Source organism: Chaetomium strumarium, assembly GCF_033439665.1.
Source record: "Chaetomium strumarium strain CBS 333.67 chromosome Unknown B0T15scaffold_8, whole genome shotgun sequence".
NCBI classification, from domain to species: Eukaryota; Fungi; Ascomycota; class Sordariomycetes; order Sordariales; family Chaetomiaceae; genus Chaetomium; species Chaetomium strumarium.
The window spans coordinates 811,802-838,387 of NW_026944436.1; the positions used below are offsets into that span (position 1 = coordinate 811,802).

The 26,586-nt window shown below is 53.5% G+C and overlaps 5 protein-coding genes across 5 annotated transcripts; 2 read left to right on the forward strand and 3 right to left on the reverse strand.

Moving 5' to 3' along the window:
• Positions 1–4,310: 4,310 nt before the first annotated feature.
• B0T15DRAFT_578059 (uncharacterized protein) lies at positions 4,311–6,286 on the forward strand (the record flags this gene model as incomplete). The annotated part of the gene is made up of 4 exons (XM_062871082.1): positions 4,311–4,420; positions 5,083–5,099; positions 5,181–5,705; positions 5,765–6,286. The coding sequence occupies 4 exons, from the start codon at positions 4,311–4,313 to the stop codon at positions 6,058–6,060; spliced, it is 948 nt and encodes a 315-aa protein (XP_062717586.1). The 3' UTR covers positions 6,061–6,286.
• A 217-nt stretch (positions 6,287–6,503) lies between these two features.
• On the forward strand, positions 6,504–10,516 carry B0T15DRAFT_441970 (WD40-repeat-containing domain protein; the record flags this gene model as incomplete). The annotated part of the gene is made up of 3 exons (XM_062865931.1): positions 6,504–6,618; positions 6,696–8,269; positions 8,318–10,516. Exons 1-3 carry the CDS (start codon positions 6,546–6,548, stop codon positions 10,514–10,516), a joined length of 3,846 nt encoding a protein of 1,281 aa, XP_062717587.1. The 5' UTR covers positions 6,504–6,545.
• Positions 10,517–14,530: 4,014 nt separating this feature from the next.
• Positions 14,531–15,716, reverse strand: B0T15DRAFT_544685 (DSBA oxidoreductase). The gene is made up of 2 exons (XM_062870098.1): positions 15,401–15,716; positions 14,531–15,294 (listed from the first exon to the last, which is right to left on the reverse strand). The coding sequence occupies exons 1-2, from the start codon at positions 15,446–15,448 to the stop codon at positions 14,680–14,682; spliced, it is 663 nt and encodes a 220-aa protein (XP_062717588.1). The 5' UTR covers positions 15,449–15,716; the 3' UTR covers positions 14,531–14,679.
• Positions 15,717–19,494: 3,778 nt separating this feature from the next.
• Positions 19,495–20,038, reverse strand: B0T15DRAFT_563457 (uncharacterized protein; the record flags this gene model as incomplete). The annotated part of the gene is made up of 3 exons (XM_062870617.1): positions 19,930–20,038; positions 19,643–19,834; positions 19,495–19,538 (listed from the first exon to the last, which is right to left on the reverse strand). The coding sequence occupies exons 1-3, from the start codon at positions 20,018–20,020 to the stop codon at positions 19,495–19,497; spliced, it is 327 nt and encodes a 108-aa protein (XP_062717589.1). The 5' UTR covers positions 20,021–20,038.
• Positions 20,039–24,928: 4,890 nt separating this feature from the next.
• On the reverse strand, positions 24,929–26,398 carry B0T15DRAFT_324014 (uncharacterized protein). The gene is made up of 3 exons (XM_062864086.1): positions 25,562–26,398; positions 25,129–25,476; positions 24,929–25,039 (listed from the first exon to the last, which is right to left on the reverse strand). The coding sequence occupies exons 1-3, from the start codon at positions 26,198–26,200 to the stop codon at positions 24,944–24,946; spliced, it is 1,083 nt and encodes a 360-aa protein (XP_062717590.1). The 5' UTR covers positions 26,201–26,398; the 3' UTR covers positions 24,929–24,943.
• Positions 26,399–26,586: the final 188 nt, after the last annotated feature.

Below are 26,586 nucleotides of genomic sequence, written 5' to 3' on the forward strand. Positions count from 1 at the left end.
ACGACCGACCTCGAGTTCACATTGATACTTGACAGTGATCGGAGACTGTCTAGATTCGATGCCAGAGGAGTGGCTGTGAGGGGTGCACGTGACTTTAGGAAGCTGCAGGGAGCATTTCGCGTTCCTCCATCTTCTCCATCGGGATTATCACGCCAAGCCGAGCTGAATATACATCAGCACCGATAAAATCACATAATCTGCAACTCGCCAACAAAAAACACAGAGCTGAACAAACCATGTCACTGCTGACCCCAACGACTCTCACCCTCTTCACCGCCCTCTACACCTCCCCAACACGGCACTACCACCCCCTCTCACATGTGCATTCCCTCCTCAAGCTACTTGCTACCCGTCGCGCGGCATTTTCCGACCTAGACGCCGTGGAAGCCGCCCTTCAACGAGGCCGCGAGCGCCGAGCTCGCCGTCAAACACCTCCGAGACACCAACATCGATCCGGTCCGGCTCGATCGCATCCGTGTTATGATTCTCGCTACAGCGATGCATACCGTTCCCACGGCTGAGAATCTAGGGTTTTCCCATGTTACCGGTGACGGGGAGGGAGAGGGAGAGAAGGCTGTGGTGCGTGATGCCGCGATGTTTTTAGACCTGGATCTGGCAATCCTTGGGGCAGATGAGCGAGAGTTCAAGGAGTATGAAAAGGGGGTGGGGAAGGAGTATGATTGGGTCGATGAGGAGGGGTGGAGGAAGGGGAGGGGGGAGGTTTTAAGGGGTTTCTTGGGGAGCGAAAGAATCTATCATACTGATTTTTTCAGGGGGTTGTATGAGGAGAAGGCGAGGGCGAATTTGAGAAGGGCTGTGGAGGGGTTGGGGTGATTATGATGGTACTGGTACCTAGTTAGTCGTTAACCTGTAGGTAATGCTCATCTAGGAACTTGTCCTCTATAAGCTGACCAGCCTGCTCTGCTTGAAAACCCTTAAACGTCCAGGCTTTATTTCCCAGTTCGATGATATCACTGACTCAAATTCTCCAGACATGCACGCGACTGCACTCCGTTCAAGTTGAACACACAGGATGGTAGAGACTCTTGAAGCCTCGCCAGTGTCGCTTCGCCACACAGTCATGGCTGCTCGGAAGACAGCTCTAGGATTCTCCCGAGCCTATTCCGGGCATAACGCGCTTCCTTGTCTATAGCGACAGGGTGTGTTGGAGTTGTTTCCGGCTAGGCTAATCTATGACGAATGGCAACAGGAGACTCCTAAAAGTGGGGACAGCTTCCTTCAGCCATTGTTGGGAGAGGTACTACGAAGCAAGGTCAGCTTCAAAGTCGAGGTAGGAAGGTGACCATTCACGCAAGACATGCCTGATTCATCGCTTACGCCGCCATGTGTCATGACCCTTGTGTTACCAGGATATTTGAGCGTTTATAGAGAGGAGCGATCCCGGATCTTTTCGGCCCGTGGAATTCACAGCGCTTGCATCCTATACATTGCGGCCTCAGCCTCCGTTCGACCCTACATATTCTGGTAAAAGCTCTTTAGTCCTCTCCTGACCATGGACGAACAGCTTTCACCACCTCAACCTCAGCGTCGACACCGTAATCCATGTGTTGCTGTTGAAGCTTCCGTTTTCTGAGTGGTCGGCCGCGCCTCGCCTGGCCGTGGCATCCGCCAATCACAGTTCAGTGCACGGACCCAGAATTTGTCACTCATTCATGGTGCCCCGCATACCAGCTGCTGCTGGATCGCGAAGTCGACTCTTGACGATAAATACTTTCATGCCCTCGGTCCCTCCCCACGATTCAGCCTTTCCTCCTCCTCCTTTCGTTTCCTCTAGCTCTAGTTTCGCGTATTCTAACCAATGGCAAAAATGCCGCGCTCAAGCTCAGACATGCAACGCGACGCAACGCAACACGACCCGCCGCACCCCTCGACACCGGCATTGAGGGACGGATCAGCTCGCAACTCTGTGAGCAACAAGAACCTCAATTCCATGACCCTCGCTTTACGGAGTGTGGCTCGCGGTGTTGGTGATGGATATCCCTGCAAAGCTGGAGGTTGCGGCCGGTCTTTAATTGGGAACAGACAAGGATCAACAAGTGATAGGGTGGCGACAGCGACCGGTTGGTTCCTACCCGACGACAAAAACCTGACTACTAAGGCGCGGCCCAGTAGAATGCCATCTCTGGGACGGAACGGCGTGCCCAGCCGTGCCAGGTTGGAGCAGCGAGGAGTCACCGAGAGGGGGTTTTGGCAGGGCGGCCTTGAGCGACGATGTGTCTGTTGACGCCTTTGGTCACCTGCTTCGGTTCGGCCAGATCTGGGTGCTAGGCAACGGAATATTTGCGGCCATTTGGAGACGATCATGAGCCTGAAGTCAGCGGCTTGACAGTAAATAAGCGGGTATCTCCATTGAAAAATCTTTGATCTCTTTTACAAGTCCTCATCCAACTCTCGCAGGTCCTAAGGTCTCGCAAGATGGCGGCAGTAACTGAACCGGCTATACCAACCCGAGGCATCTCATATGGTGATGATTCGAAACCCCGTTTTCTCCCATCTTTCGAAGGTGACAGCTGGCCTCTCCCGACTGACTGATCGAGGTAGAAGAATCTCGGGCCGCATGTCGGCTACTTCGGCGCAAGGCTTTGACCTCCTTGGGCCTTTCGCTGCCTTCCTGGAACTTCGTGATCTGAAAGGGTGGTTCCGTCCACTGGCTGCCCCGAAGCAGCTCCATCCACAGCCTTAGTCGGTTGCGGCCCATTCTGTTGCGCTGTGTCCGGCCCGAAGAGAGAGGTTTGGCGAATCCGTTGTCACACCCCTCGGGGTAGGGTCCGGAGTCAATCAATGGCACGTTGTTTCTGCCAGAAACGCTGCACCCAGGCTGTTATCAAGCGAAAGGCGGCGTGGTTTGTGCCGGAATAGCCAAGCTGCCACCCAGGAGGCTACCGTACTGGAAAGGGGGTGCGGGTCTAGGGCTGGAACATTCACCTGTCCACCCACAATTTGCTTTGGGGTATCACGGGGGAGATCGATCGGAAAAAAATCGTCATCCGAACCCAGCGGGTGTGGTCAAGATCTGGGATGCCTGGAGTTTTCCAGAGTATATAATGCCCTCTCGCTCTTGGTCTCCTTCCCTCCCCTCCTTGCCCTTTTCTTTGCCTTTGCCTTACCAACTTCCGAGTCTCCATCACAGCCTTAACCGGACAACGCTTCGGTACAAAATTACCATCACCCATGTGCAACCGAACGACAATCTCCAGTTACAAAGCATCGCGAGGATGTTTAACGTTACCTCCAGGGTCGTAACTATTACAGGAGCTGGTATCAGCACGAATGCAGGCATTCCCATGAGTATCGCTTCCCCTTCCCTAGCCTATTTTCGACATCCAGTGAGGCACAGAAGAAGAGTAAGGGCCAGTAGCCCGAGGGCATCCAGCAATAGTAGGGTGAACAAATAATCCAAGTATTGCTCTATCTGTATAACGTACCAAAGAGCTAACAGACTTCTGGGATTATAACTCTTTCGATGAGCATCCATTCAAGCTCATGAATAAATATATCAACACCTTCCAACCAGCCGTCCAATGTGCCTCTGAAAGTTGCAATATTCACCGCGGACTCCAATGCTAGAAAATTCTGGATCTCAATCTGGGTTGCACCGAAACGTACTTCAAAAGCGCGCAGGACCGATGAAAAATTGGGGTACTGCGAAAGCCACAGCATCTGCTCCGCTGATGCTCTGGCTATGATAAAAGGTGCGGATAGCTCATTGCAATCTACCACCCTCCAGCCTTCATTGCCTCTAATAATTCCCCCTCGTTGAATATCGACTATGAATCCGCATGAAGTGATATCATGTTTTGGAGGTAGTCCCGGGATTTTCAGTCTATTCTTCGGAGACACCACCGCAAAGTACGTATCCCCGTATCGATGTTCATACGATGTAACCCTCTCGCTTCGAGAGCAACTGCTTCTGCAGCTATTAATTATGGCGAGAATCCGCATAAGCGGCCAGGATGTCGATAACTTGGATTCAGCAAGCATCCAAAGAACATCATTGTCGGGCTTCCGCTTAGCAACACATATAAGCTCTTCGGTCTTCGCATCGGTTTGTCAGTTTGAAGGAACGCTAGGCAATCGAAGACTCGAGAGTAAGTCCTGATGACTTCCTGTAGGGGTTCTGTATGTATGAAGAAGATACTCTGACTGATTGCCAGCACACCATTACTGCAGTCACATATTAGTAGATCAGGAACTGGATCGTGGACTGACTTGGGTCGCATTGTGACATCTGCCTCTTGAATTGGAGAGTGTTCCGTTGTACATAGGTTGCATTTATTAAATGGAGAAAGATGTACACTGGGTCGCACATCTGGGCTCCAGGCCATGCTAAGATGCACCAGATCCCGGCTCCTGGCCATATCCTAGCATCTGGATGCCACACCCAGATCCCCGGCTCCAAGTCAGCCACACTCAGATGCACACTGAGATACCATTGACCTTAGGCCACTGAACAGCAGGCACTAAGCAAATCCAATCCCAAAAAAAAACATGATTTCAGGAGAGACTCTGACTAATTTCCAGAGCAGAAAACTGGCCCATATCAAGGGAATGGTTTGATCGGACTGCGACTTCTTAGCCCCAAAGCATGCGGCTTTTGTATGCCGGTTGTATTTGGCAGGCGTCGACGATACTTGCATCGTTTGTACATCCCTACTCAGCCGGGACCGGCAGAGAGAGACACACATAGAGAGACACACACAGACACACGCACAACAAGAAGGATAAAGCAAAAAGAAACGAAAACCAAGCCGGGCAGGTGTCTGTGGTTTAGCAACAAGTACATGGTTATGGCGGAAATGCCGACTCTCCCCTCCTCCCTCACTCCCGCCCTTTTCCTTTAAAAGCATACCAGCGGGTTGTCATTTGTCCATATCATCCAGGCTTGATGACGTAGCCTCGCCGCACTTCATGACATAGCCTGGCCGCACTTGATGACGTAGCCTGGCCGCAAACATTCACTTCACTCCCGAGCTAATAAAGGGCACCTGAAGGCACCCATCTGGCAGCCCTTAAAGTAGCCCATTGTCGTGGACAGTTAACATCACTGACCTCTAATATTAGAAGCAGGAAAAAGCATGGTATGATTAGTTCCGCATACCGGTCTGAGTATGTGTCGATTTTGCTAATATAGAGTTCGCAGGATGGGATTGGAGCCGCAGCTAGCATCGTCGGCCTGATCGGCAGTACGATAAGCGTGATCCAGCAAATCCGGAACGCACGGAACAGGGTCAAAGGCGCGTCTGAAACGATTGACAGCCTTTCTAATCAACTGGATAATCTCAATCGTTCCCTCATTCTTGTGCGCGACGAGAAAGCTCTCCAGACAGCAGCCGTAGGGCAGCAAGTGCGGGCCATAACAGAGGTCGCAGAAGAGCTGAGATCCTTCTTAGATGCGCTGGCAGCCGAACAACAGAAACGATCCATCTCGCAGCTGATCCACTCACTGAAGTCCGGAGACAAGGACGACAAACAGCTCGCGGGTATCCTCGATCGCCTAGACAGGGGAAGAAACACGCTTGTCTTACAGATCTCCGTCGCTCAGGTGGGAGTGATGGGGAACCTTGAGGAGGGATTCTATGTCGCAGTCGACATCCTCAAAGACACAAACAACAAGGTGAACGCGGTGCTCGGTACTAACCTCGTCCTCGCTGAGCGATTGCAGAATAGGGGACTGCAGCAGACGGGTGCGTACACCAAGTCCATTTTTTGACGACTCGCAAGCCCGGACTGACTTTGAGAGCAGGGGGGACCATTTCACTGGACGCTTCTGACTTGAAAATTGTGGGTCCTGTTGATCAAAGTCGCGATACGACGCCCGGCCGTGCAGCGCCAGCCGGCAACGAGACCTTAATCTACGATAATGTCACGGTTGGCCAGGCGCGCATTATGACGGGCAACGTCGGGGTGGAGAATTGGCTCAGGGTAGCTGGACGAAAAACCTCGATTGCTAGGAACAAATTTGAGCAAGATGTGCAAATCATGACAGGCGACCTGGGAGGCGAGGCTGCAAAAAGTTTCAATGAGTGCTTCTGGAAATAGAGGCGTGCTTTTCCTGGTGCGAGTCGGCAATTTTCGTCATAACCATGTAACTAAGATGAAGTAGTTAACTAGTTAACGTTAACGTGATAACACTCCATACTCTTCTCTCGGTTGTTGGACGAAAAAGAGGTTGTGGTGGGTAGCGTTAGGCATTGGACATTAAAACTCCTTGTCAACCTGGTTTCATCTGCACCAGAAAGGGGCGTGATCATGACACAATCCGGAGAGGATGAATCTATAGAGTGGACTGCCGACAGCTAAGGACTTCAGCACAGGGGGAGAGCGAACACGAGTCTCATGATTGCCTGCGTCACCCAGCCTCCCCGTTGCGGCCAGAGCTGTGCCTACTTATTACGTCAGAGTGACGACACGCAGGTCTCATATAGATACCTACCTCACCAGCGTCCCTCTCTAGCCAGAACACGTCGACTCAAGCCTGCATGCCTAGATGACAACCCGCCGGCGGTCGAACCAACTGCAACATTATGGAGCACCGTGCCGTAAGCGGAAACACGTTTGGAGACAACACGCGCATCCACCTAGGCGATGTCATCTATCGTGCGTACCATCAGCATTCTTCTCCAGCTCCCGACTCTTTTCGTTTTTCAGACTCACTAATTAACCCTCTCCACTAGCCCCCGACGCGTCCTTAGAACGATCGCTCGAGCGACTCAGCCTCCCGGAAGCATCCTTCGACGCCGCGAACAAGCAGCATGTGGCATCTTGTTTGCCCAACACGCGGCGCGACGTCCTCGCACAGATCCGGAGATGGGCCGACGGAGACGGCGGCGGGCAACGGATGTACTGGCTTAAGGGCATGGCTGGCACGGGCAAGTCCACGATCGCGCTGACGATCGCCCGCGAATACAGCGACAAGAAGCGGCTCGGCGCCAGCTTCTTCTTCTCGAGAGGCGGAGGTGACCTCGGGTCGACACGGAGGTTCGCCGCGACGGTCGCCGTCCAGCTTGCGGAGACGTCGCCAGAGCTATCCCGGCACATTGCTGGTGCGGTCGCCTCTAGTCACCGCATCCGCGGGCTCGGCTTGTACGACCAGTGGGAGAAGCTGGTTCTACGGCCATTAGCGCAGCTGGGCAGGGAGGCGGCGTTCCCGCACCCGCTCGTCATCGTAGTGGACGCGTTGGACGAGTGTGACAACAACGACGTCTCGTTCTTGATTCGATGCCTGGCAACAGCGGCGGCCGTCGAGCACGTCGATTTCAGGGTATTTGTGACAAGCCGACCAGACCAGCCGATCAGCCTCGCCTTCGACAGTATTGCTGCTGACACACATCAAGACTTAATCCTCCACGATATCGAGCAGTCGATCATCGATCAGGACCTAACGGTCTATTACAAATACCAACTGGGACGAATGGCACCGACCTCCGGCCTAGACGCCGTCGTGTTTTCGGATGCCGTGGTCGAGAAACTGGTCAAGAAATCATGTGGATTGTTCATCTACGCGGCCACGATATGCCGCTTTGTTCGCGAAGGAGGACCTCTCGCTGGAGATCGACTTGCCCAACTGATCTCAGACGAGCGCTTACCAGCCAGGGCGGGAACAGAGCTGGACCGAATGTATACGACCGTCCTGGAATACTCTCTAAGCGGCTCGTTCGATACGCAGGAGACGGCTAGGGTACAAGAACTGTTCGGCCGGGTTGTTGGGTCCATTGCGGTGCTCTTCAAGGAGCTATCGCCTGACAGCCTTGCCATGATGGTCGCCGAGCCAAGGGGGAAGATCAAGTCGATGCTAGGAAAACTTCATTCGGTTGTGGATGTTCCAGAACAGGAGGGCAGGCTGATCCGGCTTCACCCGTCGTTCCGCGAATTTCTCCTGGATCCACAGAGATGTTCCAATGCTATGTTCCGCATTGACGCCAAGAAGGCGCACGGCAAGCTATTCGACTGCTGCCTTGCGATCATGTCGGGCCACCTCCGGCGGAACATGTGTGACCTCCAACGACCGGGTACACGAGTTGGCGATATTCCCAGGTCGGATGTGGACAAAAGCATCCCCTTCGCTGTTCAGTATGCGTGTCAGTACTGGGTCTACCATCTGGAGCAGAGTGACGTAGATCCCAGAGAGCACCCTGGAATCGTCGACTTCTTCCATTCTAGATTCCTCTCCTGGCTCGAAATCCTCGCCTTGACTGGTAGACTTGCGGATGGTATTGCGATGATCAAGCTTCTCGAGGGCATGTTACCCGTAGGTGTGCCCGACCTGGATTCTCGCGCTTATGTTAACAGCATACAGGTGAACGTCACGAGCGGGTATCAAACCTGCTTTCGCAGAATGAGGACGAAGATCGCCCGCAAATCTGTGAACGATCCTCTGCCCCTCAACGCGTTTGTTCACGATGCGAAGCGATTTCTGTTAAGCCATAGCCAGACCATCGAGGAGGCTCCGCTACAGGCATACTGCTCTGCGCTAGTTTTCAGTCCCCAAGCGAGCATTATTCGGCGGCTCTACATTCATCAGCTTCCCAAGTGGATACTACGCGCACCGGCGCTCTCAGAAGACTGGGGTGCACACTTGAAGACGCTGAGCCATCCTAGTCTCGTCGAGGCCGTGGCCGTCTCGCCCGACGGTCAGCTCATCGTATCGGGCTCTAGGGATAACACGGTTTGTGTGTGGGATGCAACAATAGGCGTTACGCGGCGCGTGCTCGAGGGCCATAAGCACGAGGTCAGAGCCGTCGCCGTCTCGCCCGACAGCCGGCTCACTATATCGGGCTCTTGGGATAAGACGGTGCGCGTATGGGATGCAACGACGGGTGCTATGCGGCGTGTACTCAATGGTCACTCGGACGCAGTCTCGGCTGTCGCCGTCTCGACCGATGGCCAGTTCATCGTTTCGGGCTCTCACGATGCCACGGTTCGCGTGTGGGACATAGCAACGGGTGCTACCAAGTCCGTACTTAGTGGCCACACGGACGCGGTCTTGGCTATCGCCATCTCGGATAATAGCCAGCTTATCGTGTCAGGCTCCCTCGATAACACGGTACGTGTATGGGATATAACGACGGGTGCTATACCGCACGTGCTTAAGGGCCATTCCTACTTGGTCACTACCGTCGCCGTCTCGCGCAATAGGCAACTTATCGTGTCAGGCTCTTACGATAACACGGTACGCGTATGGGATGCAGCGACGGGTGCTACACAGCGCGTGCTCAAGGGCCACACGGACGCGGTCTCGGCTGTCGCCATCTTGCCTGACGGCCAGTTCATCGTTTCGGGCTCTCATGATAATACGGTTCGCGTGTGGGACATAGCGAAGGGCGTTACGCGGCGCGTGCTCGAGGGTCATAGTAACTGGGTTACGGCTATCGCCGTCTCGCTCGACAGCCAGTTCATCGTATCAGGGTCTTACGATGCCACAGTACGCGTGTGGGATGCGACGATAGGTGTTGAGCGGTGCGTCCCCAAGGGCCCCGCCAACTCGGTCTCGGCCATCACCGTCTTACCTGACATTATCGTGTCGGGCTCTTATGATAACACAGTACGCGTATGGGATGTAGCGATGGGTGCTACGCGGTGTGTACTCAAGGGCCATGCGGGCACGGTCTCGGCTGTCGCCGTCTCGCCCGACGGCCAGCTTATTATATCGGGCTCTTTCGATATGACGGTACGCGTATGGGATATAACGAAAGGTGCTATACGGCGCGTCTTCAAGGGCCACACCTGCCTAGTCTCTGACGTCGCTGTGTTACCCGACAGCCGGCTTATCGTATCGGGCTCTCACGATAACACGGTACGCGTATGGGATATAGCGGCGGGTGCTATACAGCGCGTGCTCAAGGGCCACACGGACGCGGTCTCGGCTGTCGCCGTCTCGTCCGACGGCCAGTTCATCGTATCGGGCTCTTTCGATAACACGGTTCGCGTGTGGGACACCGCGACGGGTGCTACGCGGCGCGTGCTTAAGGGCCATAGGAACTGGGTCATGGCTGTCGCCATCTCGCTCGACCGCCGGCTTATTATCTCTGGCGACAATACGAGTATGGTGCGTGTGTGGGACGCGACAACCGGTGTTACGCGGCGCGTGGTCGAGGGCCATTCCTGGGTCTCCGCCGTTGCCGTCTCGCCTGACGGACAGCTCATCGCGTCGAGCTCTAGCGATAAGACGGTACGTATATGGGATATGGAGACCGGTGCCGAGCAGCTCGTGCTTCCGGTAGCCATCGCTTTACGGCACCTATCCTTTTCCCCCTGTGGTAAACACCTTGTTACGGATTGTGGAATCTTGCCATTGCCCTCCTCAGGTTGTCGATGTTCACGCCACGTGTTTGCTACTCGGTGTTGGATCACTGATGGTGGCGAAGACCTACTCTATCTTCACCCAGACTATCAAGAGTCATTTGGCTTTTTGTCTGGTAGTATAGTTGTTTACCTTTCACAGGCTTTGCAGCTCAGTTTGTCTAGAGAGGCAGTGACAGAGAGTGCAATGCGATGATATATAGGGCGATGTTTAGGCTTTCTCAGTATATCAGCCGTTCTCGGCGCGATGCATCGGTGGTATGGGCAGCGTTAAACTTTCCAAACCGCGTATCACACTGAATAAGAGCCAAGTCTGACTGGTTGTTTCCGCAACTCACGCTTAAACAGGACTTGAGTACGCTCATCTTTTTGGACTGCTGTGAGCAAGTATTACGGTCGTCAGGACGCCTCATAGATCTAAGTGCCTACGTTAGGTGATACGGCCCGACGTCATCCTTGATATAACCCCCATTCACGCCAAGGAACGCTGCGTATTTTGCGTGATAGGGGCCCTGAAGGCAATCTTTGTCAACGTTCTGCTTTTTACCTCGCTTGTATCGCAACCACACACTAGATCTTATAGTTCAACACTATGGCTGTGTTGCTGGACCTCAGGTCGAGCGAACAACGAGATTTTGTGACTCATCCTTCGGGGTTATTATGATAGTTAACTACTCTACGAGTACAACAAGCTTAGAGAAGAAAAGAAAGGATAGGAGATTCCGAGAGCTCTTGGGCTTTCCTACCTAGAAGAGTGTGGTGGTCAGGGCGTGCTCCTGTTGGAAAGTCGTGGCACCCTGAAATGCTTGTCATGGAACTTGAAACTCGGAAGCTGGGTTACCGGCAAGACATAACCAGAGGCTGGGAACGAGCTATTTACAGGATAAGGGCGATCCCCACCGCTGCAGAAAAGGGGGGGTTGGAGGATCAGAACCTTCAATCGATTACTCTGCCGGGAGCGTGAACGGATCTCGTCCGGCAAAACATCGGGCGCGCGATGAGGCGGGTCAGCTGAGTCTACTAACATTGCTATTCTATGCCAGACAAGATTTTGCGACCACCAAACGTGGGTCCAACCACCGATAGAGATAATTGTCATGACCACAGCCGTAACCGCTGTATATTTTAGATAGCGATGATAAAGTCCAGCTGAGATAAGAAGTAGGAAAGACAAATTGCAATCCAACAACCTAGTTAATCATTACCAAAAGCTCTCTCTAGCTGAGACAGGAAATTGTCATAAGTAAGAGCATCGATGTATCTGTCTCCCTCATCTTTACTCTCGTTGCCGTCTCCCTTACAGGTTGTGTCTGTATCTACTAAGTCCTCCGCCTCACGCATCTAGAAATTGAAGTCTTCGGACAGCTGGTTGAGGGCGGCATTCGTAGCGTTCGCAGTCTCCTCTATCTTGCCTTGGTTTGACAAGATCCTCTGGATACTATCGAGCAGCTTAAGCTGGTTCTTATACAGCCACTTCATCATCCTCTCTAAGATAGTGAGCCGGTTATATATGCTTTTGTCACGGGCCGTTACTGAGGCTTGGAAGGCTGGCGGTTGGGTCGCCGTGAATGGAGGGATCGGCTGCTTATATAGGACTTTATGACTGGCCCCAACGCCAGCGTTTTGAGTATGCGGTATCGGGGCTGCGAAGGTAGGCGGCGGAGAAATAGTGTTGAAATTGAGGTTCAGAAAGTCCTCAAAGTTAGAATACTAAGCTATGTATGTATAGAGTGTCGCTTGAAAGGAAAGGACTAGTTTAGTTTGAGATAGTGGTGTAATGTGATTGTAAGTTCACTAAAACTACCTGTTTCCGACCTACTTGTCCCGCTAATAATATTGCTATTCTTCTCTCTAATTCTACTACTACCTAGTATCAAGCTTCCTAGACGCAATGCTCTCTAGCAGCTTTCTGCTCTTTGTATCTATATGCACTTGGGATCCTGCAACGATAGTGTCTGCTAGATCGGTACTGTCTGCTAGGTATATCCCGACTCTCCTCTAGTAAGGCAACGATACCTAAACTCATTTAGGGTCGATAATCCGTTTAGCAAGCGCTGCGAAGGGACACTCGGGTTTGCGGATCCAGATAACCTACCGATTACTTGGTCATTTGGGCCAATCAACGATATTAGCGGCTCGGAAGTGATCGACTTCACCCTCCCTATAGGTGTTCCTAATGGACAAGCATTTGTTGTATAGTTCGTGCTTATATTTATATACTCCTATTGGTCCTTATCTGACTGCCTAGGCGCTATGAAGGACAAGAGTTAATATCGACTTGCAGTTATATAATGATTATGGGGGGGAGGAAACCCTAAGTTGACTAGTCTGTAGCTGGTGGGCCGTATTGGCTATAGTTCTAGCCAAGGTCGTAGCGTCACGGTGACTGTCGTCGCAGGCCAGGCTCAAGGCTCTGGTGGGCAACTGACTGTATTGCAAGAATATTAAACTTGCAGGAGGAAAGGAATCCTCGAAGACTGCAGGGTGCGAAGAAGTCTAAATACAGGATGTGGGGCATGTGCCCTGATGTGGAAGGTGGGGCACCAACCAGGTTGACCAATTATGCATGCATGCACCGGAAGCCGGGCACATGACTAAGCAATTGCCTGTGCCATGGTACGGTGGGTTCCACCGTCACACGCCACTATGAAATGGTACTATATAGAGCAATCTTTATCTTCTACGATAGCTCCTACAATGTCAACAGGGACCAGCGGGTCTTCGGATACGATAGATGAACAGAATAGCTCGTCCGTTATCGTCAGACCTCTAACTTTAACCGCCATAGCTATAGTAATGGTTGCCGCTACTATCTTAGCTTATACTTCGGGATAGACCTAGTTCTTTTTTAGTCAAGCCGGCTAGATTAGCTAACACTTAGTCTCTACCACTTTATATAGGACCAGCTACGGGCTAGATATAACTACAATGTTGTTTTTTTAGTCGGTCTGACTGATACTTCTATATTACTATAATCTGTTTTAGGGTTGGTAGAGAGCAGGGAGGTTTAGGCTATAAGGTAGATGTGACGGTGGAACCCACCGTACCATGCATGATGCATGCAGTATGATTGGTTGGTTGTGGAGCGCATGCCCCACCTTCCATATCTGGCAAGTGCCCCACATCCCACATCCTGTATTTAGACTTTCCTGCTTCGCATCTTCCACTTGCAGAACTCTTCCTTCTGCAAGTTCAGTATTCTTGCAATACAGTCAGTTGCCCACCAGAGCCATTGAACCTGGCCTGCATCTACCGATTCGTGATAGTAGATAATAGTTCGTACTTAATTCTTAGATCTCTTGCTTATCGCTATATTGGTCTAGTTTCTAATAGTAGCAGACTCCTACAGCCTAGAATTTATAAGCATACTAAGATGTCGTAGTATCTACGCTTTCGAAATACTTCGAAATTTTAACTTGACGCTCCCGGCACCTATCGGCCGACCCCGTCCCTTGCCTACACTAGCACACCAGCAGCGGTTAGCAAGTACCCTATAATTACTGCCACGTATGAGGGGTATTTGCTTCTCCTTCCGATAGTGCTCCTTTAAATGCCGGCTGCAGAACATAAAACCCTGCACGAGCGGTTTCTCATTTTGCAAACTTTAATAAAGTGAATAACGTGCATTATAAGCGAGCCGAACACTTTTTGGCACAATGCGTCTTCCCTCCACCTAAACATTAGTTTTTCTATAACCCAACATGTCTTCTACTTCAAAGGAAGCCGGGGTAATTTTAGCCCTCAAAGCTCTTTAAAACGACAAGGAACTAAGCCTCTGAGCCGTAGCCAATCTCTATAACATGCCAGTTACGACCCTCTAGGACCGCGCGCTGGCCGACCTGCACGACGCGATACTACGCCCAACTCGCACCGGCTTACCGATTCCGAAGAGAAGGCTCTACTAACTCCCCCGCGTCACGGTAATAAAGCACGCTTGTTACCCTATATACCCCGTAGCTCCCCTCCTCCTCCTCCTCATCCTCCCCCCGATTGCCCCTTAGTGGCGGCGGCGTCGACGTCGCCAGCCAACGATCCCACCGGCCGCAGGTCGTGCTAGAACAGATCACGGACCGGATCAGCGCCAACCTAGTAAAGCGGCAATGTTTCCTAGGCCGCGACCCGGAGGACATGTCGCCGTAGGAGCTGTACTTTGCCTATCGCATCTGCGGAGCGCACATGATGCGGGTTGGTAGCCACAGGAGGCCATCCGGTTGGGTGGTTGATTCTTGATCTTGTATAGAATATATACATACAAGTATATACTTAGTATGTATATTGGTAGGGTGGCTTCGTTTCCTAGTTATGCTGACATCTGGCGAAGATTCCTCCTCTCCAATCATCGAATGCGGCGTCTTACCTCTATTCCTCGCTCTTGATCTTCGCAAAAACCTCGACAAAGTCCTGGGGATCCTGCGCCCCATCCACTTCATACCGGTCTTGAATGGTGTAGTGCGGCACGCCACGGATGCCCTTGCTCTTCGCCTCGCGCACCTCCGCGTCGACCTCGGCCCCTCCTTTGCCCGATTCCAGCCACGCCCTCACCTCCTCCCCATCTATACCGGCTTGAACGCCAACACGGATTAGCGTCTCGTAGCTAGTAATATCGCCGGTGCCTTCAAAGTAGTCACGGAACAGTTCCATCACGACGCGGTCCTCTACGTCGCTCCCTTTCGCCTTGCCTAGGTGAATCAGCCGGTGCGAGTCGCGCGTGTTGCCGATCTTGCCCGCGAAGCTGAAGCCGATCCCTTCCTGTGCGCCGATGTTCTGTAGACGCTCCCGGAAAGCCGCGGCACGTTCGGCGCTGCCACCAAAGCGCTGCGCGAAGCGCTGCAGAATGGGGATGCCCTGTGTGGGTGCCGTCTCGTCCAGGTAAAAGGCGCACCAGGAGATGGTGAAGGTATCCTCTTTCCCGCCGGGATACGTCTTCTTGTAGAGGTTGATGGCACGGTCGAGCTTCTTTTTGCCGATGTAGCACTGTTTGTGTTGTTCATTCGTCAAATTAGTGTTGGTCAGTTCGGTTGTGCGCACTCAACCAGTACTCAGCCGGTTTAGGTCAGCTTTCCACATACTAAGTACGTACCCAGGGACACACGTTGTCGGAAACGACCTTGATGCTGAAGTTGGTCATCCTGCCTGAGGACAAATTTGAATATGCCGTAATCCAAACACGCTGGCTGAGTCTTGAGGGCGAGCTTGTTCGAGGGGAAATAGGAAGCTGCACGGAAGCAGAAAGGGACGACTGCCGGTTCCGAGATCCAATTGTATAGTGAGCGAGACGACAGTAGACTTGCGCAGCGCCGAGGTGCGCTGCGGCGGAAGGAGTCTGCTACAACGAGCCAGACGAATGTGAGGGGAAGGGAGTCACCAAAACGCAAGCCGCCTCAAGGAGGTATTTCATGCACGCAGGAATCGTACAATTCTATACGTACACTATATACATACAAAATATCAGGTAACTAGCATTAGCCGGTCAATAATATCCGACCACCGCCGTCTCGGAGACTTTTATAACTAACGGACCGGACATTGCAATCCGCCAACGCCGAACAGTCACCCATCAAAACTCTCCGAGGATGGAAACTGCTCAGACCCTTTTGCTTGAGAAAGTCACGTGGAAAAGAAATAAACTCTGACCGGCGAGAATCTGCTGAGGAGCTGGCATATTACACGATACCCGTGACCTTGCAGTCAATTCGCAAAGCTGGGAATCCCACCAGAATTGACGGCCATGTTATTGGGTTCCACGAGTCACCCCATGTCGTAAGGGCAATGGTGGTAATCCATTAGTATTGTGATGTGTAGGAGGAAAAGGCAGTGGTGCCGGGAGGATCGAAATAGTGGGGGTAATGGACCCGCCCAGCCTCACACCCCACAATTCTGGTGCAGTATAAGGTAAGGTAGCTTCATAAAAGGACACGACGCCAGTGGCCACCGTCCGTCGCAGCCGACCCTGTATCTACTCGTTAAATCAGAGCATTTCATGGCTATTACAGACTATCGTTTGTATTAGGCTAGTACGACAGCGAAGTAGGTAATCTCCATCTGGTGTGCATGGTCGATGAAGTTTTTCGAGAGCTTGCGTAGCGTGAGCTTGTTGTTGTTGATGACTCCCTGGTTGCTATTGTAGTATGATTCGCACCAGCATTCGTATCCGGCACCCTTGATGGCAGCCTCGAACTGCAACCACTAGAGCCGGGAGCTACTTGAGCCGGGGTAGATTGACTGCTTGCGCGCCCAAAAGACCTGGTTTCCAGTTCGAGTTGCTGGGGTTTCGAGGTGGGTTTCGTCTGTCGATCTCTTCCACCGGAGGGCCGATGGTCAGGGCTTGCGAATCCCCTGCGGTAACGCTTGACGGATCACTTCCTGCGCATGTGCTCTGTGCGGGAGGTGCGTCGGCGCGATCAAGTTGCTTCGGGTAGTCTCTAATAGCTGATTTGATCGGTGTGGTCTTGAATTTGCCAACGGGGGAGCTCTTTGGGGTCAATGACCTCCCCAAAGGACCCTGGTTGCCGCCTCGGACCCGGAGCGGTCATTCCAGGCCTTCCAGTTGTCAGGACCGGTGAGTTTGACGGATAGAGAGCTTCTAAATAGGGTTACTATGTATATAGAGCGGTCAATTGATACGTTGTAGTGCAGGGCAATGAGGCCGTTAATTATACGTAAAGTTGCATGTCTGATTGATTCTATAGGTGTTCCGAGCCCTTTTTTTTGACCATGCGCGCAGGGCCCATTATATGGTCTACGCGCACCCGGGCTCTCGCGGCGGGGCGTGCTAGGTACTGTAGGCAGGGTATAAGAGCAGGTACCGGGCACCTGAGTGGGACCGGAGAACCGTGGTGCCTCCGCACTGTCAAGGCCGCCGAAAATTGCGGCCCCGCCCTGCCAAAATCGGCGGTCAGAACAGCAAGTTCAACATTTATAACGTATCTTATAAGCGAGCGGGACATATAAGCGAGCGGGACACTAAGTTCTTGGCACGACGCGTCCTTCTTCATCCACCTCCAACAACGCGTTTTTCCTACAACTAAAGATGTCTTCCGCTTCAAAGGAAGCTAGGGTAACCTTGGCCCTCAAAGCTCTTGAAAATGATACGAAACTAAGCCTCCGAGCCGCGGCCAAGCTCTATAACGTGCCAGTTTCAACCCTCGGCTACCGACGTATCGGCCGGCCTATACGACGCGATCTTCCAGCCAACTTATTGTGACGAAACCACAGGCAGTCCTGCCTCTGAAAGGGTTCGCCGGTCGAAGGTAACTGCTGGTCGGACTGTAGGTCTCGGTGAAGCCAAAAGGTTCACAACAATGCTTGCCGCAATGTCTGCACAATAGGTATGGGCTATTGCTTGTAGTTGCTCACTGAGGAAGCTAGCTATCTGAATGAGTGGCAGAATGGTAGAACTATATACAGCTTCCTCCCCTAGGTATCCTGTACCTAGATCTTTGGAACATTTGGAACAATTGTTGTTCTCATTGTTCTATCTGGAACAACGTTCCTTGGCGTTGTTCCCCAGGAACAATCGTTCTTGACATTGTTCCCCAGGAACAATCGTTCTTGGCATTGTTCCCCAGGAACAATCGTTCTTGGCATTGTTCCCCAGGAACAATCGTTCTTGGCATTGTTCCTGATTCCCTCAGTCCCCATTGGTTCTTTCTGATTCGCAATGATTGGATACGGGCACCGCCCGTTGACCATGCAGGTCGGCCCCCACCGGCCTCTGCAGGTTAGTTCATGACAAGAGTGCAACCTCCCGGCCGACTAGCGTATTGCGACCACCAAGAACGGCTGGACTACCAATGCCATAGGCCTCGATTGGATCAAGCACTTTGACTTCCATATAGCACCCCGTACAAAGGGCAAGTATCGGTTATTCATCATCGACGGCCATAAGAGCTACCACTCGACCGAATTCAAGCTCTACTACCAGGAGCATTACATTATTATACTCTATATGCCTCTACATTCCTCCTACCTCCTCCAGCCACTCGATATTGGCTGCTTTGGGCCGCTAAAGCAGGCGTACGGTCGCCAGGTCGAGGACTTAATACGCATATATATCAACTATATAAGCAAGCTCGAGTTCCTCTATACCTTCCGCGAGGCCTTCTTCGCCTCTATAACGGAGAAGAATATATAGGGTAGCTTTATAGGTGATAGCCTTATACTGTACGATCCAGAGAGGGTACTTTCTAAGCTGGATATTAAGCTTCGTACACCAATACCCCCAATCTTATAGCCTAGCACTATATAGTCTTGGGTCTTCCAGACACTATATAACTCCCAGGAAGCCAATACATAGTCTATACTCATCAAGACTCGTATTGCCAACCATCAAAATAGCTTCCCAACCTCGATGTTGGCTACTATAGACCAGTTGGCCAAGGGTACAATAGCTATAATGCACCAGATGGCTCTTCTTCGCGCCGAGGTCTCTTCGCTCCGTAAGGCCAATAAGGCACTTAGCAAGCGCCGGAGAGCCAAAAGAACACGCGTATAGCTTGGAGGATCGCTTACGGTACAAGATACAAAGGATCTACTGGACCAGAAGGCCGTAGTTAGGGAGATGGCGCAAGAAAAGGAGCCGGATAGTGGTAGTACAGGGGGGGCTCGTATAAATGTTCGGTGCTATGGTATATGCGGCAAGCCTGGCCATAATGCCCGTACGTGCCAGGAGGTTACAGAAGGGTCTGATTCAGCTGTTTCTGATATAATTGTAGTTGGTTAATGGTCTTATTGTATTGCAATTGAGGATAGTTGTTGTAGAGTGGTGGAGAGTGTCCCGCTCGCTTATATGTCCCGCTCGCTTATAAGATACGTTATTGTATTTATCCCATATGGCGTCTACAACTAGACATATGATATGCACTCCCTCGCCTTTACAGCTGCTCATCTATTGAGCCATCAATATCATTTGGACGGACCAAATAGATGGTATACATTACTAGAAAGAGAAGGAGAACGGCACTAGAAAGCCACAGACATAACACCAATAAAGAACTGACACCTCATGTCCCCCTTACGACACCAATGTCCGTCGCGTATTTGACGTCTCGATGGTACCGAGTCTACTAATTCTATGCCTAATTGACAGCTCAGGCTCCCAAGCAGATCCCAAACATCAGGTATCTTGTCAGGAGCATTCCATATATCTCCAGCTTTGTTGCTCCTCTTGTCAGCTCAATGAAGGACGAAGGCAGAGGAACGCTTCTGTCCAAAGAGATCTGTTCCCTATCAACATCATCCCAGCCAATATGACACCAAAGATGCTGCCGACGAGGAATTGGTATCTCGGGTGGATACTCTGATCTCAGCAAGTGACACCCACGTTTTCGATGCCGGGCCTTCAACCCCGGTGGCGCGCTGCGTAGTGTAAGCAGATCGTTTTTGGCGTTTGCCGTTAGTGATTTTATGAACTCGTAAAAGGCCGCGCCGTTTCTGAGTTCGGCGTCGCAGTCTGTAGGTAACTTCACTGTCTTGCCGGGGTTGGAGATGGACCGGTGTGGCGATTTGCAAGTTGCTGCTCGAGGGTCAGCGTACCGTGCCGGCTGAATAGAGGCACCGACAAGACGTCGCCGTCTTAAGCCCACAACGACAAGTTGGTTGGTTTGGGACAGGTTGCGCGGCTAGAGGTAGCGTTCTTGTCCGGGTGGTGCTTCAGCACCTTCTTCCGGTGAGCACGCTTGATCTGCTCCTCGGTGGCCATTGTAGCGGTACTTGGAGACCTCAAGGTGCGTAACCCGCTGGCTATACGAGGACCGTATCGCCTTGGCGATGTGAGCGTTGGCCATGCGCTAAGTTTCTCCTTGGCGGAACCGCTCAGGACAGCTGACGCTTGGCGGGTGTGGTCTTCACCATGCCCAAGCCGTATCCAGCCGGTGATCGTTGATGCTGAGGGGGAAACAGCCATGGCTCATTCGAGGCATACGGGGCTTGGAATTTCATACCAGGCCACGCTGCTCCCGCCCGGGCTTTGTCTGTCCACTCAGCCACACGGCATCTTCTTCTTATTCTGATGCTTCGATGTGATAATCCCACAACCAGCAGACCGTTCACGTCGTCCCCAAACCTCGTGGCGACGGGTTTGCGCCCTCGCGGCGAGGCGTGGGCTCGCAGAGGGGGTGCAACAACTACGATATGTACGCCGCCGACTCCCGGCGAGTACTTATTACGGCGTCGCCCAATCCAGATCACCAGGTGTTGTACCGCACCATAAAGTGGCCCAAAGACGAGGCCCGGCGAATCACGAAGGGGTCAGGAGCAAAGACCCCGGCCTAGATAACTCCGCCGGAACTACGCTGGAATAGAAGATAACGGAGTCTACTCCAACAAGCCTGTCGATGCCACCAAGATGCCTACAACATCTTCCAACTACGCCTCGCTGGGGTTCGTTGACGTCCAACTGTTTGAGAATGCATCCCGGGACGGATACAAGACATCTGGATACCTTGCCCTCCACGGGCGCAGCAAATTCAATGCGAGACGAGAAGGACCTGAAGCCCCCCCGGCGGCTTCATAAAGTCCGCCTCCCCCTGGCGCCAAACAAAGCACACATAAACTCGTTGACGTCCGTAGCGGCGGCGGCGATATGCCGTTGCGAAGGGGGAGAGCATGCAGCATTATGATGAATTCTACCCGGACGCTGGGGGTCGTGCCCATGTCCACCGCGCGTTGAAGGAAGCGATGCCGGCGTGGGAGGGAGCGGCTCGACCGTCTCCGTCGTCGTCGCCGCGGCGACGAGGGGAGGGCCGGGTGTGATTCGACGAGGAGATCGGGCAGCCGCCGAGGCGGTAGCAGGTGAAGGACATGGCGATGGAAACGTGTGAGATGCTGGAGTCGGACGGTGTCGGACCAAGCCAAAACCCCGTCGGCACCAGTATGCTGGAGATGGTAGCCTCGGTCACAAGAGCGTGGGGAGCGTCAGGGGAAACGGATCCACGGTTGTTTGGATTGTAACTGCCGCGGAAAGGGCAGCACGGGCCAAGTGCGCCAGCGCTTCTGATCCTGAGAAGCGTTCCCAGCTTGACCGCGACGTCGAGTCCCTGCCTGCTTTCGCTGGCAGTTTTTGAAAACCATCAGTTCCCTGTCCATTGTCACTTTCCAGGCAAGGCCTTGTAAGTGACATACTAGGAAGATTTGCGACGCATCGACGATCGGAACGTTTGTTGTGATTTCGAAAGAGGAGCAAGAACCCTCGGCGCTGTGGTTGGTCCCAGATGCGCTGATGGAAGGCAACTGGCGCGAACCTCGCCGCGACTCCTAGGAGCTAAGCCATCGGAGGCGCGGCGACACCGCCTCTTCGCTGTCGTCGTTTTAGTCCTATGACGACGACAACTCATCCTCGTGGCTTGTCCCAACCATACATATTGTGACTGGGAAGCCCGGGGGAGGAATTACACTGTCCTCCTGGCCGTGGGCGCTGGGCGAGCAACTTAAAGCGCTCCAAAGTTCGATGGTAACAGAAACGGGGAGGGAAGCTCCACCGATTAAATTCCTTGACGGTGCACTCCCTCCCACTCTCATATGAGTAGTTTCCTATCTGGCCTGGAGGGCGACGTGCTCACCACCATGGGAACCAACTGTCGGGAGCGACGGGGTCCCGGTTACAGCGACGACGGAGAGTCGACGCGGCAACCGGGGCCCATTCACAATTATAGTACCTCCTTCTCGCGTTGTGCTTTCTCCTTCTTGCCAACACAACAAGAGGCGGCCGAGAGCTTGGGCGAAATAATCTCGGAGACCGACAATTGTCTCCTCCAGGACGTCCATGGAAGCACTATCCGGTTGGCGGTTCCGGGCGCGCATGTGCCAGGCAGTCCTCCAAGATCTCGGTGGCCTACCGGATGGACATGTGGAAGGGGGACGAGCTGATGATTTTTGGTGATCTTCTCCCAGTTCGTCGAGGAGCAGGGATTTTACGTGATCGGGCACCGGAATCTTGATCCTTAGGCACTGCGCAATATGGTCCGCGGACCACACAACAAGGCCGATTACTTTGCGGAGGAGGAACCGCGTGGACTTCCGCGCCTTCCATGGCAACCAGCTCAGAGCTGCCCAACCCGGACTCCACGCCCCTTATTAGCCACGAGGGGAGGGTTCTACGTCCCGCCAGCTCCAGCGGTCAGCGCCGACAGCGTCGGATTTCCCGTATAACGCCAACCCGGACACGATAGTTGACCACTCAGTCTACCTAGAGTCCAGGCCGGATACACTTTATACCCCGTGGCTAGCCAACTCTAACTGGCGCTGCTACGGCCTCGCCGCCGCTCCAAGGGCCCGTGTCTAGAAATCTGCCACGACCGTTATTGCACGTTTCTTCTCCACGAAGAGATGGCATGCGATGCTCCAGAGGATGTCCCAGTTCGACGGCCCATGACCTTGGCACGGGTATGGCGCTGGGGATGGGTCCTCGCCCCTTGCGCGCTTCTTTCTCCGAAGCATTGAAAACATCGCAAGAACCCCCTCGGCACAGCAAGGCCAGTCAGATCCTCCCTCGAGGACTGTCTCCGCGGACTGGACGAGTAGATTTGGAAGGCAGGGCAGCTCGTCGAAGAGCGCCGGGGTAGTTTCTCTCTCTCTCCAAGCCAGAACAGGCAGGCAGTCGAGTCTCCTCGGCATATGGTCATGACACATGGCGAAGAGCACGCGGGTTGGACCGAGTGGGAGCTGGCAGTCCGGTTCCCGCTGTACTTTGTTTTTGTTCTGTTTGGGTCTTTGTCGTGGATGGTTGGATTGTTCTTCTTTTTCAGCCGGCTGACGGCCCTAAAACCGTCGGGATATTTTTCCCCCCATGGCGATTTTAATCCTGTGCTGGTGTCGGGGAATGTAATCCTCAAAAAAGCTGGCTACGCTCGTTTCTCCTCGGCGTTGGTAGAGCGGAAAATGGTCTCGCCCTCGATCCATAGTCTAGACATAGGGGACGGCGAATGACTGCCAGAATGCGAATGTGTAGGATGAAGGAGAAGGAAGCAGGTAATGTCGAGGCCGAAAGGACGCGCCTTCGGAGGAGGAATCGCTCCGGGGCGGTAGATCACCCTGAAGCTTGCGGCTGCGCAGGGCCCGGGCCTACGCCGCGGGGGTTGTTGGCCTCGAGCTGCGCATGTTCCCTCCACATCGGACCTTAGTTTCCAGGTTGCGGAGTGGAATCCTGCTCTCTTCGCCCTCGTCGTCCTCCAACTCTTTCTCAAACTCGGCGCGGTCGAAGAAGAATGCCCAGCTATCCGGCGACGGGACTGGGGAACCAGTCAGAGCTTTTCCATGGCCGTCGTGGAACTTTCGCGGAATACGCCTCCCTGGGAGGTAGTCGCAGCGACTGCGATTCCACGAAGCCCGACCGTCGGCAAGGACGGAGGCCCATGGTATGTCGAGGACGAACCCCGTGGCGGGACACTCGCCGGCTAGTAAAGCACCGGTTCTCATCACCAGGACCCTACGTGTCCGCCAAGGGTCGAGAACGGTGCGTCATTCCGCCGCCATCCAAGGGCTCTGAGCCAAAGCGGGGATTCCGCTCATGGGTTCGGCGTCTAATACGCCAGCATGCCGCCGTGACGAAGTCAGAAAGCCCGACTTTGTTTTTATCCCGTCCATATAATAATGATAATTTGGACGGAGAGGTCCATATAATAATGATGGTTTGCACGGAGAGCCAACCGCGTGGTCGAAGCCTGTAGCTAACGGTTTCCTCCGCCAAGCGCCCAAGGCTGATGCCGCCCATCCTTGAGTGAGTTGAGTCGCGTGGATATCCGTCACATCTCAGCGCGAAGACGGCGTACTTCTTCCGAGACGGACGACCCTCAGGGCATCATGATACGCCGATGAGGGAGATAATCGGAACTCTGACAATGTAGGGCCTCGCCTTGGGCTTGCCGCTCTGCCACGAGGGCCGACTCCAATATTCTCGGACCCTCCGCGTCCGCGAGGACGCCATAGCATCGCCCAGAGGATGGAGCAGCGGTTGACGACGCAGTGAGGCGGTCTCCCAAAACTCCGCCACGAGGGAGGACTGGCACAGTCGTTGAAGTTCTCTGTCTGCTCCTCAGAACCACCATAGTTGGCAAGCTGTCGTCGCATGAGATTGAGAACATGATCAGCGGTATGTGCACCCTCGTGGCCCGGCTCGTATACCAAGTAAATCCAAGTAGTAGATGACAACAAGCTTAAGTAGGCTGGACGCGGATGGACCGTATTCAACACGTAGGCTGTCGCTCGGCCATAAGGATCCGGCTGTAACCACTCCTATCAACGTTCCCTTCTTCATCCATCCCGATCGAAGGAATACATTGATTGAAGTTCTCCGTCCTACAGGGACTACGACGTCGTCCTCCTGCCTCGGCCTATGAAGAGGCTATAGTAATGTGCGAGCCTGCAAATTCGGATAGGGATGGGAGGCACTGGTGTCCCGAGCAAGGTTGGTCAAAAAAAAAAAAAAAAAAAAAAAAAAAAAAAAAAAAAAAAAAAAAAAAAAAGGGCAATCAGACAAAATGTGGCTGCTTTCGGCGAGACACAAACACTGACGTGTCCAGCTTCGCACTTGGACATTAAGCGGGCATTGCCCCTGTCTCTACGATCGGGTGCCATGTAAATATTTACCATTTGTGTAACACGGCAACAATCAGTCATAACCCAAAAGCTAGCTAGACCTATACACCGCCTTGTTCAAGATAGGCGTCCAATCCTGCCGTGCCAAAGCCTCCTCCACCGTGAGCATGGGACAGTCGATGCCGGCCTGTAAGTTCAGTCAGTTTTTCAAGTCGCAGTTAGAAAAAAAAGCATCCCTAATCTCGAGGCGACCAAGAACAATAACTAATAGCTCACCTTGCGCAAATCCTCAGCCTTCAACACCTCCTTACCCCCATCATAGCCCGGATCCGAGCTATACTCAAACATCAAGGCCACCTCAATGCCGCAGTCCCTATCGGCAGTGTCGGCGACCATCTCGTCGAACGAGACCTGCCGGTACTTGATGGTGGCGCCGGTCAGGGCGGCCCAGGCGTCGGCAAACTCGGGCCAGGGGCGGTACTCGCCGGCGGCCATGTAGTGCTTGCCGGGGGGCATCTGGGCGACGGCGTAGACGAAGGGGCCCGTGTCGTGGTTGACGTCGAGGTGCGGGATCGGCTTGTCCGGCGAGCAGGGGAAGCGCATCTCGAAGGTGCCGTCGGGGAGCTAATAAAGGAGGGGGTCAGTTTCAGGGGTACTTATAAAAAAATCCAAAAAGTGAAGATAAAAAGGAGGAGAAAAAAGAAATTACCTTCTGGAAATAAGACTCCGGCAGGATCCGGTGGCTGGTGGTGAAGAACCCGGTCTGGATGCACGACATCTTCGCGGCCAGCGCCGGGTGCGTGGCGACGACATAGTCCGGGAAGACGTCGGCCTTGGCGTCGAAGTGGTACAGGTCCTTGAAGCGGCCGGCGCTGCACTGGCCGGCGTGGCTCAGCGTCGAGGCCAGAAAGCCGTTCTCCACGAGCGAGTCGACGGCCACGGCGGCGGCCGCGTCGGCGATGTTCTTGCCCTGCGCGTACTCGACATCGTACGCGTACCGGCGGCACGTCACGCCCAACGCCTGCGCCCTCGCCCGGCAGTCCGGCCGGAAGAAGGGCTCCCAGTAGTTGGTGACGCTGAAGATGAGGTTGGCCCCGCGGAAGGCCGCCTCGAGCGACGCCACGTCGTCCAGGTCCGCCCGCACCATCTCGGCCCCGAGCGCCGCGAGCTCTCGGGCTGCCGGGGACGAGGGATCCCGCGTCAGCCCGCGCACGGCGTACCGCCCGTCCTGCAGGAAACGCCGCGCCACCGAGCCGCCTTGGTTCCCTGTCGCGCCCACCACCACCAGCAGCAGCTTCTTGCTGTGGCTGTTGCTGGTGTCCTGCTGCTGCTGCGACGCTGACGCCATGGTTACTTATATCAGCTTTTGTTTTTGTTTTTTTTTTTTTCTTGCTTCTTCGAGTATTGTATATCTTAGTTCTTAGTCAGTCTCTGGATTAAGTTGTATGTATCCGTAAATCATTCACCGCCAGGGAACAGAGACAGAGGGAGCCCCTCTCCGTGATAACCAGCAAGACCAGCACACCAACCCCTCAGGCTGCGCGCGCCGAGCAAAAACCTACTATCACCACCGTATTCCCGCGCTATAGCTGTGTCGCTGCCTTACCCCTCTTTTGGTTTTCCTCACCATGGGCCCCCTCACGCGCGGGGATTGGATAAGGTAGGTAGGTATCCTGAACCCCGGCATGGGACGTGTTGTGGTGCCGGTGCGCCACTGGCCTCATCATCACTCGG

Excerpts from the sequence above, each read along its gene's own strand:
- B0T15DRAFT_544685 (XM_062870098.1), bottom strand. The coding sequence starts at position 15,448 with ATGACCAACTTCAGCATCAAGGTCGTTTCCGACAACGTGTGTCCCTGG. Across the intron at positions 15,295-15,400 it reads CCGACAACGTGTGTCCCTGG|TGCTACATCGGCAAAAAGAA; the intron begins GTACGTACTTAG and ends CAACACAAACAG.
- B0T15DRAFT_324014 (XM_062864086.1), bottom strand. The coding sequence starts at position 26,200 with ATGGCGTCAGCGTCGCAGCAGCAGCAGGACACCAGCAACAGCCACAGC. Across the intron at positions 25,477-25,561 it reads CGGAGTCTTATTTCCAGAAG|CTCCCCGACGGCACCTTCGA; the intron begins GTAATTTCTTTT and ends CTCCTTTATTAG. Across the intron at positions 25,040-25,128 it reads AGGCTGAGGATTTGCGCAAG|GCCGGCATCGACTGTCCCAT; the intron begins GTGAGCTATTAG and ends CTGAACTTACAG.